Source organism: Brassica napus, chromosome A1, assembly GCF_020379485.1.
Source record: "Brassica napus cultivar Da-Ae chromosome A1, Da-Ae, whole genome shotgun sequence".
Classification (NCBI taxonomy): domain Eukaryota; kingdom Viridiplantae; phylum Streptophyta; class Magnoliopsida; order Brassicales; family Brassicaceae; genus Brassica; species Brassica napus.
The window spans coordinates 5,648,160-5,662,826 of record NC_063434.1 but is presented as its reverse complement, the minus strand read 5'-3'; the positions used below and the strand labels follow the sequence as shown (position 1 = coordinate 5,662,826).

The window sequence follows — 14,667 nt, the reverse complement described above, 5'->3', positions numbered from 1 at the left end:
TATTGAATACATATAACAGTTTTTCTTTATTAACATTTCTAACATGTGATTACAATTTGGAACAACCCTCAAAACAAACTTCCTTTATTTCAAATGAATACACTGAATATAATCACATTAAAAAAGTTTCTCCAACTGAAAAGAAAGAAATATATACGTCTAAATCTACTGCCTCTTTTAAAAACTTTTGTCCACTCACTCGTTTTTACCTCTTACAACTCGCATAAAATAAAAGAGGATAATAAAAAAAAAGCAACATGGAGGTAAACCTGAAAAATCCAAACGAGAACAGAGATCGTTACGATACAGAGGTTCAACCCGTCATAACTCTACAGTAGCTGAACAAAACCCTCAAACAAGATGAAACCCGATGAGCACATTATAGATCATATTTTGTATTCTACTCAATGTTTTTGGTTGCAGAGTGGTTCATTCGTGATGGAGGCAGCAGAAATAAGGAATTTGTTTACCTGTAAGTTAAATCTACAAAGACGAGTAATCCATCCTCATACCAAAATTCTTTTTTTTTTAATCCATCCTTCATCACTCAGCTTCGCGTCCCTCTTCTTCCTCTTTGAAGTGTTGTGCAAAGAACTCATCTAGTTGTCCCCAGTTTGGGATGCCTGATTCATTTGCATTGTCCGATGGTAACGATCGGATGCATTTGAGGATCAGCTCAACGTGAAGCTTCAGCCTGATTATAACCAGACGCATGTTAATCACAGAAGTTGAGTTGGCTTAGTTTTTAGAAAAGAAGGATATAAAGCTTACCTTTTCTTTGCCTCTGGAGAGCTTATTTCCAAGTTGGAAAGCGTTTGAGAAGTTTGTGTGTGGATGATTGAAATCACCTGCCTACAAAAGCCACGAAAATTGTCTTAAGGTGTAATGTAAAATAAGTGACCTGCAAGAGTACTTCCTGCCTTACGCATTTATAAGAAAGAAACAATAATCTGTTGTCTTATACTATAAAGCTAAAAGACGAGTGAAACACTGCAAGTAATTCGACGCATGGTTGGCACTTGGCAACAAGGACAACAAACAGAAAATTTCGAAAACTTAAATCTCTGTAGCCATAAATTTAAGTTCTTTAGATCTAAAATGTAACTATTTGAAAGTTATTGAGATCTCTGCCAATCTGAGGTGCCTTAGCACAAGATTGCTTGTTTTGTTAACTTGACTCCACTCTAATTCTAAACAACTGGTTGCCTACTATCCTACAATACGTCAGCTCTAGTCCAAAGTACTATTTTCTGCATCCTTAGTCTTTCCTGTGGAAGTTGCGTATATGCTCACCTGAAGATTGCTTGAACATCTGCTTCATGCAATGTCTCAGATAAGACCCGATGAAGGTAGCCAACTTCCTGTAAAATTATATGCACATTAAACATTTATTATCTTTATGAGATTAGGGAATGAGAATAAATACCCTTGTGAGTGGCCAAGCAAATTCTTTAGTTTGTTTATTGGTGTCTGGCGGTCTGTTCCAGCTCTCAACAACTTTCGGCAACCCATGAAGATGCGCCAATAGTCTTTCTCTCATTATCTGGACCAGTTTTGCGTATATTTCATCTCGATGAACCCTATAATCCTGAAAATCGGCGACAAACCAGAAATAATGGAAATATACATTAAAACCGCCATCTTAACACTTATATTCTAGGCACCTAGAGATGATTAACTAGTGTGAATTTTGTTTCAACTACATTCTTATCAGGCGTGCAACGACATCTAAAACCTTAGAACCTGTAAGAGTTAAGCGAAAAAAGAGGCAGCAGTCAAAGAGAAAAACATACCTGAGCGACTCTATCAATCTCTACTGACAAGAGTGGCTTTCTCGTCTCGGGTACTTTTGAAAACATAATTCTTCTGGATTCTAGGACCAGAAAAAGAACGATACATTATTAACTCCGCTAAACACACATTATAACTGCAACAATTAGAAAGAAATGACAAAATATCACCTACCAGGAATAATAGTGTAAGTGAAGTCGATTACTTGACTTGCAAGTGCCAAGTGTTTTGCCTTTATGGACTTTAAACCAGAAACCTATAGCATGAAAATTCCCACTCAAACGGTCAATATTACAGATCACATCTGTTTTGCGTAAACAAGAACCAAAATTTATGTCAAAAAGTTCAATTGCGAAAGACAAATAGGTCAGGTGTGTACATTTGGTTACGCAAAAGATCACAGATCATTGGTTAGAAAACTCAATAAAACTAATCAGCAATTACCATTACTATTTTCTACATTTAAAGCATATTTTTACCTGCATAGCACCAGCACCCAGAACAAGTTGGCATGTCCTAGTGTTGAAAAATCTCAGCACTTCAACAACACGAAGAACAACTTCCGAGGACAAAGCTGGCAAAGAATTATTCATATCAATGTATTCTGACAACATCTTGAGTAATATTAACCCACTGCAGACATTCAAGGAATTGCATCAGCATAAGCAAAATTAACAGCCGGGACAGCAGCTAAACCTAAACATTAAGGAATCAAACCTAGCAGACGGTACAAATATATATAGAGAGAAATATTCATTGATCAACAGCCATTCGAATTACTAGAGAAAACGGATATGTAACATAACGCTGAATAACAGGAAAACTAACCAGTTTACCATGTGGTAACCAACTCCTTGATAGAAAAGGTTAGATTTTACGTGCGCTTTCGCAACTGAAGATACACCAGCCTTGCTTCTTTCAAGAGATTCAGGTGAAACTGTAGATTTCACTTGTGCATTACTAACTGCAGGACCTTCACTAGATTCAGAATTTTCATTTCGTAGTTCAGTATTTTGATCTTCAGTTCCTGAAGGGAGCGACCCATTGGGAGTGAGTGGGTTTCGGTGGTATGTTAAAGTATCAGCATCATCAGCTTTCCTAGAAATCAACTCCTGGGATGCGAAAAGAGAACTGATTATGGATTGGAATTCTTCGGGAACATCCATCTCATCCCATGTTTCTTGATCAAGGACAGCTTTCAGTTTTGTCATCTACAACAAAGTAAGATAAAACTTAGAATAACGACCAGAACACTTGATAATGAAAGAAGTTAGGTGGTAAAATAATTACGGACTATGGATCTATGGGATGAAGTCAATATAGCTCAACACTACTCTGTTATTAAATGTAAGTTTAACTTTTCTGCTGCACAAAGTATAGAGATGGCTTTGGGCATATTGCTCTTAGTGTAACTATTTTCTCCCACTTTTTTTTGTAAGCCATGGAAGTAAACAAAGATGTAGATGTCCTTTCTGTAAAACTTCTAAAGGTATATATATACATAGACTAACCCGAGCTTCATGCTGGGAATCTACAAAGGCTTTGGCTTGTGATTGCAGCGTCCCACGAATACTAGATCCCAACCGTCCGCCAATCTGATAATTTCCATAAGAATGTCAGGCAAGAATAGCAATGCAATTTCTTATCTCTTTTATGAAAGAAAAGTTTTGAACAAACACCTTTTCTGTAGCTGTTATAAATTCTTGGGTGAGATCATAAATGCTCATAAACTCCTGCAATTTTAATTTTGGATGAAGAAGAGCACGGACTCCTAGTAGCTTTGCCCATCTAGCATGAGTAACCTCACAGGCCGCAAAGACAGCTTCTGTGTTTTCTCTCAAGACATCGGCTCTATATAAATAAGAGAAATAGAAAACCTACTTTAGTTTCAAGAATAACAAAGGTTTGTGTTACAGGCAACTGCGACAATTTGGAATAAATAAATAAACAAATAAACCAGAAAACCTGAAGTTTCTTGACATATTTATCAAGCTTGATGTGTCGCTTGTTTTTCTCTGCAATGGAGAAGCCTTTAAGGTAGCCTTACCCAATGGAGAAGACAGCTCGCCTTGGAAACCTGTTTCCTGGATTGATTCGGCCGCTACAGCACCAACAGCAATTGCAGCTGCAACGGAATCAGCTGCATAATGTCCATCGATATTGCAGAGGATCCATTCAATTGCCTTTTTCACTTCCGAAGCCCGAACAAGATGTGCCTGCATTCACTAAATGAAATGAAATCATGTTACATCTTAACCAATCATCTAATTGGTTCGGGGGGTGAAACGTTCTTAGCCTCAATAAGGTATATGTATCAAAGTCAAAATAAAGATGCTGCCAATGGTGTAACATAAACAGACATATACGTGTTTAAATAAAAGATATTTCATAATTGATGCATATATTACCTGAACAATCCTATAAATAGCAGTTAAGAGATTAACAAATGCCTCAGATGACAGCGCCCTCAACTTGCTCGCGAGAGATAATCCACCACCTGTATACGCACTAGGAATAAGAATGGATTCCGGAGAGACAAACTACCAGCGAAATAAAATACATTATCCTAAGAGAAGGATAAAAATAAATCTTCAGCCAACATTCTTCATCAGTTAACTAATTTCCATGTATACTACGTCCCTGCCGGGTCTCAGATCAAGTTACTAAGTTAGAGGACAAAAAAAAACAAGCACATGTAAATACACAGTATTTTCAAGTACTAAACTTATGTTCAACTATGTATCAGACATAAACTAAGTCACATGACAATCTTAATACATAGTAATAATAATTATAATCTCACCATCAACATCTACTGAGCGCTCCCCATGTGAAAAATCAGATTCGAGCGATCTTGCAACAAGAACTGGAAGCAGCTCAGCAACTGCGTTCTTGATTGCGTTTTTCATTTCAGATGTCAGTGCCTCACGATACATCCTCAAAATTGATGGGAACTTTGCCTACAATAAACAGTTCAAAGAAAAACAAATGAGAAACATAATTCAGACTAAACAATTAATACGAATCAAACAATAATGACCAGAGATAGCACTAACGAAGATATTAAAACAAAAAACCATTGTGAACCTCAGTGCTAGCATGTGTTGAAAAAAATAAAGGAACGGCCACTCACCGTTCTTAGCAATCCAATTACTAGAGGAAGAAGCCGATCACATAAGGTAGACGTATCTTCTTCTTCTATCTTAACCTGCAAAGGTGGAAGATTATTATTACGAGTCATGCTGGATATTCTTCCACTTATTTTCTGATTAATCTACCGCTTCTCACAGGTAAAGATTTATTCAGTTTTAAGCTCCACATGGTACAAAAAGCGCCCAAATTCATCAAAAATATGCATCTGTATCGGATGAGACTTACTTCACTCATCTCCCCGTTAGAAGATATGGATCCACGTTTTTTTGCAGCAGATAAAATCAGTACATCTATTTCCCCAGTATTGTGTATTGAGATACGCATAAATTCAGCTGTGAGAATACTACAAAGAAAAAATCAACAAGTCATCAGACATTAGACCAAATAAAAGAGAGTACTAGAGAAACAGGATAGTTAAATATAGAAGGTGAACTAAAACAGTGAACTACTAAATCTTTTACCAAGCAGCATTACTAAAGAAAATCAGTATACTAAACATTTAATTGATACAAATGCCTACAAGCCTGGGTGTATTCATAATCATCAGACGGAGAAAATGTCTGCCGCATGAAATGATTGATTTACAGTAAGAAACAGTGACCTTTGCAGGTTACAGAAATACTATTTGCTATGAATAACTAGCTGCCAAAGAATATCACAGAAGGAAAAAAACAGAGCTGCAAGAACCTGATATCAACTGCCTTACTATCTGATAAAAATTCAAGAGGCTCAACAACAAAACTAAAAACATAATCACTAGATTGGCTGGTTTGGTATGGTACTTGGCACAATTAACATGAAATCCGACTGGGTCTCATTGTGTTCCATTCTATCCACGAATATAAGAAACATTTTACTGCCGGCAAACAAAAGCTCAAAAAAATTTAGCGCTTCTCCTAAAAGAGCAGTACAGTCAAACTGAACAATGCCTATTTTAGTCAGTTATCATATTCGCACCTGTTTATGGACTCTATGGAAGTAGTGACATGATCTCGAAGGTGACGGAAGCAATGTAGACCAGTTAGCTCATCCCCGGCCTGATAAGGATATAAAACAATTTTAGCTTCTTACGAAAGATCAATCTAACCATCTAACAGTACCCCCCCCCCCCCCCCCCCCCACATCAGTCACAGATGACTTACCAACAAGTTCTGGAGATCGTCAGTTATATCCAACGCTCCAGCACAATCTGCGGACGCAACAAGCTGAACAATAAAGAATCAAACTTCTATCAGGAAAACAGTGGAAACACTCAAAAGTAGCTAACTTGACACTACTCAAAGCGAATCAGTCTAAGAACAATTACCAATTTGAGTGCAGAGAGAGCTTGGTTAACATACAAAATGACCCTCAATTTACGCTGCAGCTCCAACATATTAATCCTAGTCGAGCTCAGCTCCTGAATCTGCCTAGCAGAATCCACCAAGTTCCTATCAAGAAGCCTAATAGTCTCTTTCAACTCACGGATCCTACTACACCCCTCAACAATCTTCACATTCAAATCCTGCAACTGCCCCTGCGCCTCGAAGAACGAATCAGACCTCACCGAGATCTCCTTCACAAGATGCATCTCCACCACATCGAGATACTGCGACAGCTTCTCCTGAAGCGCTAGATTCTCCGTCAACGTCGAGAAAGGACACGCGGAGCGAAATGTAGCTCCGTCCTCCAACGCGAAATCCTCCTTGAAGTAGAGCGAAGGGACCTCGCGGAGACACGAAGCTAAACCGGACACGTGGCTCTCCTGATCAAACCCGGAGCTCTCTTCCTTCGCGTGGTTGATGATATCCTCGAACCTAGCGTGAGAGTCGGAGATCGAGGAGACGTATCCGTGGAAGTCGGATCTGGTGAGGTCCGACCCGGGGAGCTTGGTCGAAGCGACGGGAGCGAACTCGGAGGGAGCTACGGAGGTTGAGGATGACCACCAACCAACCCAGGAGGCGTCGGAGCCGTAGACGCCGGATTTGCCTCCGTGCGGGTTGTTGAGGATCGAAGAGAGGCTCTGGCTACTTGCATCGGAGATCGATTTGGTTAGCGATGAAGGGGAAGGAGAGGAAGGCGTTGAACGGCCGAGATCTACGCTGGATCGGTTGCTGTTGCCGATGGACCTTCCGATTAAGGAAGGGTGCGAATCCATAAGGTCTCTCACGGAATCAGAATCATGAACCGAAACAAAAGGTGATCTGGGGGAGGATTGAATCTCGAAAATCGGATTAGAGATTTGGGAGAGAGTGAATCGAATTGAATCAAAATTGTAGAATGGTGAGAGTTTGGATCGGGAGAGAAGTAAGAACGCAAGGGAGGAGAGTTGTGGAGGACTGAGGAAGCCCTCTGGGTCGAGACTCGGTGTGATGGTTGGTCCGAGGGGAGGTGGTGTTGAGCTGTGCGGGTTCACTGCGAAAAGATTTAATCGACGGTGGATAAGATATCCACGTCATCTACGAAAAGTAATATAATCACACGATTATTTGCGTTAATATAGTTTTCACTTTTCATTGTATAGTTTGTTTTGTAATAATATAGTATGAATACTTAAGTGGTTCTTCATTACCAATCATCAAATCCTTACAAATCTTGCTATGACTATGAGAGTCTTATGACAACAAAAGCTTTGCTATTTTTCCTTGTTCTGTATCAAACTATCAATGGTCTCGTCTCTCTAGCAGATGAACTATATCATTGTGGTGCTTCCACGTTACTCTTATTATATAATCCCCATTGACAAAACTAAAACTTCGGTAGCTTTTGTCCAACGAGCCTGCCTGTCAACAGTTATAACGTTAGAATTAAGACCAGGAATCAAGAACATCTCAATAGTTCTCATGCATTTACCTGTATTAAAAACGATTCCCTGTCTAGTGATCAAATGTTGTTCCCTACACTTGTTAAGTTGTAATCGGTGTGAATCCGGATTATAAGCCCGCGCGTCTTGGGTGCTTAGATCCATCGCGCAGCAGAAACTGGACCAAGATGGACCTGCAAAACGAAGCTAGCTTGAAATCATCATTCATACCGGTAAAATCATCAGTTATTTGAGAAAGAAGAAGCAAATGGTGAAAACAGTTATTGAAGGGTCAGAACAGAAGCTATACGTGATACAAATCAGCAACCTACCTTGTATGTATGTCAATGAAAGTGTCGGATGTTTTACCTTATAACGGTTTGTCTCCAGAGACACTCATTAATCGGCATCTCTTATATGGTCAATCCACATGCTCCACTGGATCCATGCAAGAAGCTGGACGTTTTGCACTAAGTGCGGTATCACATTTGGCATGTACCTAGTTTATACATTTATATATATACAACTTTTCACCTGCAACTAGAGTTTATTTATAGTATAAGTACAAACCAACTCGGGTAAGATAAATTTACCTCTGCTATGCAAATAATGCTCGAGAGTTCAGATAAGCGAAAATGACTTGCACTGATTCTCCATTACCAAACATCAAAACTTCACAGCTCTTTCCGAGACAAAGCTTACTCCTCTTCCTGCTCTGTATCTATGGCGTCTTTACCAGAGGTTGCTTGGTTTGACTTAGACGCAGAGAGTCTTTTGGATTTCTCAGTAAACACCCATGTAGGATGATCAAAAGAACAACTAGGACCCACTGCACAGTTTCCAGTGCGAACATACGATCTGCACAGACTTTTTACCTGTGAAAATAGTTGGAAAAGAATTAAGGAAAGAAATCACTCACATGAGTATCCTGCAGACTTCAGGTTAAAGTTCCTTGGACCAGTTTCAAAGTATGGTAGGGTTGAAGGAAAATAAAGTCTACAACTACTAGCTCTTACTGGACAGAATATGAGGCCATGGGGCTCAATGAACTCTCAGGGACAGGGGTTTTACCTTAGAAAAGCTTTTGACTGTAGGGACGCTCATTTCTCGCTTCCTTTTTCTTAAGCTTAAAATAACAATTTCAATAACTCCCTTCAATCGACATCTCTTATATGGTGGTGCCACATGCTCCATGCTAGAAAGCCCCCCTGAATCCATGGAAGAAGAAGGACGTTTTGCGCTAAGAGTTGTATTACCTGTCGCATCGGTGATTAAGTAGACTCCACATCTCTTAACTGTGCAGCTATCACCTAGAAGCTGGTTCTCCGAATTGACAGGATGGAACTCAAAGGTCACTGAATCAGCCAGAAAATCATGGTTAACAGCTTCTGCATGATGCATTTTCACACTCCCAAAAACAAACATATGATCCCTTTGAACGGTGGTGGGTTCCTTAGGAGCCCAACAATGGAAAATTCTCTCTAATCTAGGCGAGAGGTCTATTCTGCTCTTCCTGCATATACACTTTATGCCAAAACCAGCAGTGTTGCTATAATTATTCCAGAATTCAACTACTACTGATAAAACAAAGCCTGAGAGAGTCTTTAACATGCCAGGAGCTAGCTGTATCATTACAGAAGAACCAGCTTGAAAATTAACAGAGGATTGGTGCCCTGCAGAGGCAGGTATACAGATGCTGAATGCAGGAGCGTTGATGTGTTCCTGTTCCTGTTCCTGTGAAGCCTAAAAATATCATGTGTATGCCAAAAGTGAGTCTAAAAACACATGTGAGGGAAATATTGACAAAAAGAGAGGCAGAGACAGACAGAAACAGAAATAGAGAGGATACCTGCAGAATCCCCTTGGCCATGCCTTTAACGCTATCAAGAGCTTTTCCTATATATTTTCTAACCACTTTTGGGGACAGATTAAAGCAATTGCTGAATGTGAAGTGCCTTGGGAACTGCTCGAAACTCGTTGGAAATGATTTGAGAGACACGCAGCCATGGGCGTTCAAGGTTACTAGACTTCTAGGAAGCTCAGGTAGCGATTTGAGGTTTTTGCAATGGCGCAAATTAAGGCTATGTAGTTTACGAAACTCCTTGATGCTTTTAGGAATCTGGCTGAAAGAGTTTCCACCAAGATCTAGTCTCATCACCGAAGCAAGCCAACATATATCTTCAGGTATATCCACCAGGTAAGCATTACAAAGGAACAACGATACTAGCGCATATAGCCTAGACGCCAATGAGTGTAAAATGGGTGAGGGGAACGGAATAACAGTGACCCATGTCCAGCTTTCTTGTGGTATTCCGTTGTTCGACAGACATTCAAATGCCGGTAAGAATTCTTCTAAAGCTTCTCTGCTGAAACAAGAACCATGAATATCTGATCTTAGTTTCAAATTATCCAAATTCAGAAGGGTTTCAGCGCCATCTAACCTTGATTCTTGAATAGCGGAGTGAAGGTTTATGGACACAGATTCTTCCATGGTTATCCTTGTGTTAGAACGTTGTGAATCTTGGAGAAATAATGCATCAAGAACTGGAAGGCTCTTCAGATTTGAACAGCCAGACAGCTTAAGTGTCATCATGGCTTTCAAGTTACTTATCCCCGGTGGCAGGTGCTGAAGACTTTCACAATTCTCCAGATCTAATGTAACAAGTCTAGTGAGATCCCCAATCGACGACGGCAGTTCTCTAATAGCAGCCCCAGCTAGATATATTTCTTTCAGGTTTAATGAGAAATCCTGAAGGTTCTCGAGCTCTGAGCAGCCAGATAGATTAAGAACCTCAAGAGATTTTAGATGAACCGTGGTAGGCATAACTCGCAAACGAGAACAGTTTCTCAGACTCAAGAAAGTAAGCTTGTGATGATGAAGAATAGATGAGTTAACCTTAACCAGACTCGTACATCCTTCGAGATCAATATGCTCAAGGTTCCTGGCCTTTGAAAGCCTTGGGAATTTAGTCAACTGTTGAGAGTGACTCAGAATGATCCTCTTTAGCTTCTCAAGATTCTGATTACAGCACAAAAAAAACAAGATGAGTCATCAAGTAAATGCTAACTACTTCATGTATGCAGCAGATTGTACCATAATGTCAAGACATACCTTTGTTCCTTTCCATACTTTTGTCAAGTTGCTATATGGCATGTTCAGTTCTACAAGATTTTTAGGGTTGAAGTTCCGAGGTAACGATCCAAGAGGATATTTTTCCCAGTGGAGTAGGCGTAGCTCATCAGGCAAAGAGTGGAGGCCTTCAGGTAGACAAACCTTGCAATGATTTACAGAAGTTGGACAGTGGATCTTGAGCAATCTAAGTCTATACATCCTCTCAAATGCAGTAGAGCTCAAATCAAATGTCAAGCCAGATGCATCCAGAAATATTCCCTCAGTTGCTTCTGTTCCCTGAAAAAAATGGCAAACAGTTTTTTTCTGAGAGAAGAAAGGAACCTCAATCTTAAGTTTAAATAGAATATCATTACACATTTTCAAAGACTTACTGTATTATTTTTCAGGACACCAGCAATGTCACTAGAATCCCACAATCTGCTACGGTTGCCTGGCTCTTCGTGTTCTTGACAAACAACAAATCGACCCGCGTCTTGGAAAATGTTGGGCATTTCTATCTTGTTATCTACAAGGCTGATGAGAGACTCATCAATGAGACCATAGATTCCTAAATCTGTAGAAAAACCGCAACCATCAAGGATTTTCACCACACGATCTCTATCCTCCCCTCTGAAAAAACAAGCCAGGTCCAAAAATATGCTCTTCTCGTCATCATCTCGTCCATTAAAACTTATTTTAAATGCATCCAGAATTTTGACTGGAGGATGTTGACGCAGTCTTCTCAGATGTTGTTTCTGATCTTTCATAGATTGATTTTGAATAGACAAACCTAAGACTCGCAGAGCCAACGGATTGCCACTAGCGTAGTCCACAAGCTCCGATGTCAACGATATTCTTCCTTTACAATTTTCTTTACTGGCAAACTTGCAACAAAGGTGAAGAGACTCAAGCTTGGGTAGCTTCTCGATCTCGTAAATCACTTTGGCGTTACACTGTACAAGAACTTGCCTATTCCTAGATGTTAAGATGATTGTATGTCCACCAGAAAACCAGCCAAACCCTCCAACCAAAACTTCTGCATCTTTGGCACTACTCACACCATCAAGAACAATCAGAACCTTTTTACCGAGGAACCTATCCCTTGTGACGCTTGGTTTTGTATCACATGCGTCTACGAAAACTTTCTCTGCGCCAAATATTTTCGAGAAGAAATCATCACGCAAATAACTCAGCCCTTTTGTTTGACACATTAGATGAAAATCAGGTAGAAAGTAGCACACGTCATATCGCTCAGCTTGTGTTCTGAAAAAGTCTCTCGTGATGGTAGTCTTCCCTATGCCAGCCATACCCCAAAGTCCAACAATCTGTGGGGATGAGGGTTGAGAACGATTCAGCAGAGACAATATACTTTCTAATGAAAGCCTCGTTCCTCTTAGCTTCATGTTGGTTTCGGAACTGAGTGGCAAACAGACATCTCTGACAATATTCTTGGCCAGAATAACCTCATCCCTGCACAAAGAAAACATCAGAATCAGAGACATATACCACGCCATACAAATATAAAAATCCTGCAAAAAAGAGAGAAATCAATATACCCCTTCTTATACGCATATCCAATGATGGAAGTTAATTCGATCATAGCCTCCCTCCATTTCAGAACTTCGGAAGCCTTGACTGAATTCCTAAGTCGTGTGAATGCTTTTCCAAAAGAGCCACTTTGTCCCCTGACGGTTGAAACACTTACTTTAAAAAACACAGGAATAAGGACAAGGTCATTTGCTTTCAAATGATCCATGACTGCCACGAATCCATCCAGGCAATCTCTGGAATGAGCAAAGTTCATCGAGAAAATGATAATACCAACCCGTGATATGTGTAGCAATTTCTGATTTTCAGTCACAGCGCTCTTTTTTATATCATATCTCAAAGGGGCAAAGCCACGGACACACAACTCGTTGAAGATGTAGCTGATGAGGTATATCTCCTCGGAGACCTGGTTGTCACCACAATAAATAACTAATATAGGGTCAGACCCCGTAACGCAATGCTCAGATAGTTTTGGCTGGAAAGGAGTTTCAACTTCCTTGAGATTCATCTCGCCATGCTCTTTCTCACTAGCTTTTTCACTCGCATGCTCCTTGAAGAACCTGCCCACACCACCAGTATCGTCCCGATCCAGTGAATCAACACCACTACTCAAAACATCGGCCTGAGGCTGAAACCTATTAACAATACCAGAGGAGGAACGCGTCTTGCAAGCCTCCCACGCGTCAAAAGAAATCGCCAAATCGTCGGGACCAGAAACGCCAAGGGACTTGTAAATCCGATCCAATTCGCCATCGCCGCCTCCTGCTAAGAGACGGAAACTAGTCCTATCGGGTAACTCCATCGAGCACGTCGCGAAAGAAGAAGTCGAGGCTGAGAGATCTTCAGCGAAGGAACTAGAACACCGTTCTAGCCGGCGGCGGCTTATCCCCCTCCGACTCGAAGATTTCTTCATACGGTCGAGGATTCTATCCATAAATCGCGGCGGGAGTGACGGCTCGAAATCGCGCAATCCCTGACGGCGGAGAGCGCGGAGTCTGTCCATTTCTACGACGGAGAATCGTTTCTGCGTTTTCGAATTTCAAGTGGGAACAAGTTGAGTGCGAATCATAGTGTATATTACTACCCACTGTGAAGAGTTACTGTTCATAGTCAAAAGAGTTACTGTTCATAGTCAATTTTCACCCACCGATTCCAAAACCTTATCGTTCAGTTTCTAACCATAGAGATACTTTTGCTCTCCGTGGATCCTTCCCGGCGGAAAATACGACTCGTTTATCAGTTTTCGAGGTGCAGACACGCGCCATTCTGATAGGTTAGCAGTGCCTTTGGCTTTCGTATGCTGGCAAGGACGATCAAGAAGGGAACAAGCGCACTGTTATGAGTTGGGCGAGGTGGGCGAGCGAAGTGGATAAGAGAGAATGAACGAGTGTGGGAGACTCTCAGTGAGAAAGAGAGTTTCATTATCTTTAGTCTGTTTTCTAATAATCGAGTCTTGTGTTACGATGTCGTATTGCTCATATGTATTTAAAAGAAACCTGATTAGAAGAAAACAAAGTATATTTGGTTTTTCCTCAAGAGATCTACATGAAATGATATGGATGAAGCTGTTACCCATGGCAACATGGGCATTTGCCATGGGTCCAAATTTTTTTTTGTGTTGTCTTGAAGGTCCGTTTCAATTTGTTAAATTATCAAAAAGACTCATAATTAAGTAAACCTAATTTATTTATTACAAGACAAAACAATAAAAAATCTGTACATTCACCATTAGTTTTGAAATATTTTTTTCTATTTGTTTCAGGTAGTGTTTTGAAAACCGGATCAGACGTTGATTTGGCATTGTAACTAGATCAATGGTCGGACCGGTCCAACTGGGTTTTAAATTTTAATTAAATTTTATATTAAGTAACTATTATATGTATAACATAAAATTATTTTTATAAAATTTTATATAATTATTAGAATCTAAAAATGATATGAAAGAAAAAATATTTTTTTTTAAAAATAATGAAAATAATTTATTTAGATAGATACTTAGAAAACAATATGAATTTTTTATGAAATATTTTTAAAATTTGCAGTTTAAAAAATACTTGAATTTGAAAAAATAGGATTTTAATATCAATCTTGATCATTAGTTTTAGCGAGTTTTACCGGGTTTTGATCGAGTTTGCTAATATAACACAAATCCGGCTTTTAGTACGAAACCGAATAGATGGCCGAGTCACGGTCCGACCGGCCGGTTTTGGTCTAACCGGCCGGTGCGGTCCGGTCCAGTTTTTAAAACACTGGTTTCAGGTCGTAGAGTTCAAGTTAAGAG

The 14,667-nt window shown here is 39.9% G+C and overlaps 2 protein-coding genes across 6 annotated transcripts; both read right to left on the bottom strand.

Annotated features, from left to right (window-relative positions):
* Positions 1–68: 68 nt before the first annotated feature.
* Positions 69–7,304, bottom strand: LOC106437855 (vacuolar protein sorting-associated protein 54, chloroplastic). Of its 2 annotated transcripts, XR_007314361.1 has the most exons (19): positions 6,251–7,304; positions 6,087–6,149; positions 5,902–5,981; positions 5,170–5,287; positions 4,925–4,999; positions 4,595–4,751; positions 4,200–4,288; positions 3,757–4,007; positions 3,471–3,642; positions 3,303–3,386; positions 2,620–3,002; positions 2,271–2,424; positions 1,966–2,047; positions 1,794–1,873; positions 1,427–1,588; positions 1,294–1,361; positions 772–852; positions 471–694; positions 69–269 (listed from the first exon to the last, which is right to left on the bottom strand). XR_007314361.1 is itself a non-coding variant. In XM_048734847.1 (18 exons), exons 1-18 carry the CDS (start codon positions 7,079–7,081, stop codon positions 544–546), a joined length of 3,081 nt encoding a protein of 1,026 aa, XP_048590804.1. In that variant the 5' UTR covers positions 7,082–7,304; the 3' UTR covers positions 69–543. The 2 variants fall into 2 exon arrangements, 1 of the variants encoding a protein (XP_048590804.1); XM_048734847.1 differs by having other exon boundaries at positions 69–694.
* Positions 7,305–7,469: 165 nt separating this feature from the next.
* On the bottom strand, positions 7,470–13,788 carry LOC106437886 (disease resistance protein RPP2A-like). Of its 4 annotated transcripts, XM_048734842.1 has the most exons (11): positions 12,664–12,883; positions 12,395–12,523; positions 11,231–12,308; positions 10,839–11,135; positions 10,168–10,745; positions 9,576–10,092; positions 8,798–9,469; positions 8,320–8,601; positions 8,096–8,225; positions 7,777–7,920; positions 7,470–7,706 (listed from the first exon to the last, which is right to left on the bottom strand). In XM_048734842.1, the coding sequence occupies exons 2-8, from the start codon at positions 12,436–12,438 to the stop codon at positions 8,425–8,427; spliced, it is 3,363 nt and encodes a 1,120-aa protein (XP_048590799.1). In that variant the 5' UTR covers positions 12,439–12,523; positions 12,664–12,883; the 3' UTR covers positions 7,470–7,706; positions 7,777–7,920; positions 8,096–8,225; positions 8,320–8,424. The 4 variants fall into 4 exon arrangements, with proteins under 4 accessions (XP_048590799.1, XP_048590787.1, XP_048590794.1 ...); XM_048734830.1 differs by having other exon boundaries at positions 12,395–13,788; XM_048734837.1 differs by having other exon boundaries at positions 7,470–7,702; positions 12,395–13,788.
* Between the last annotated feature and the right edge of the window lie 879 nt (positions 13,789–14,667).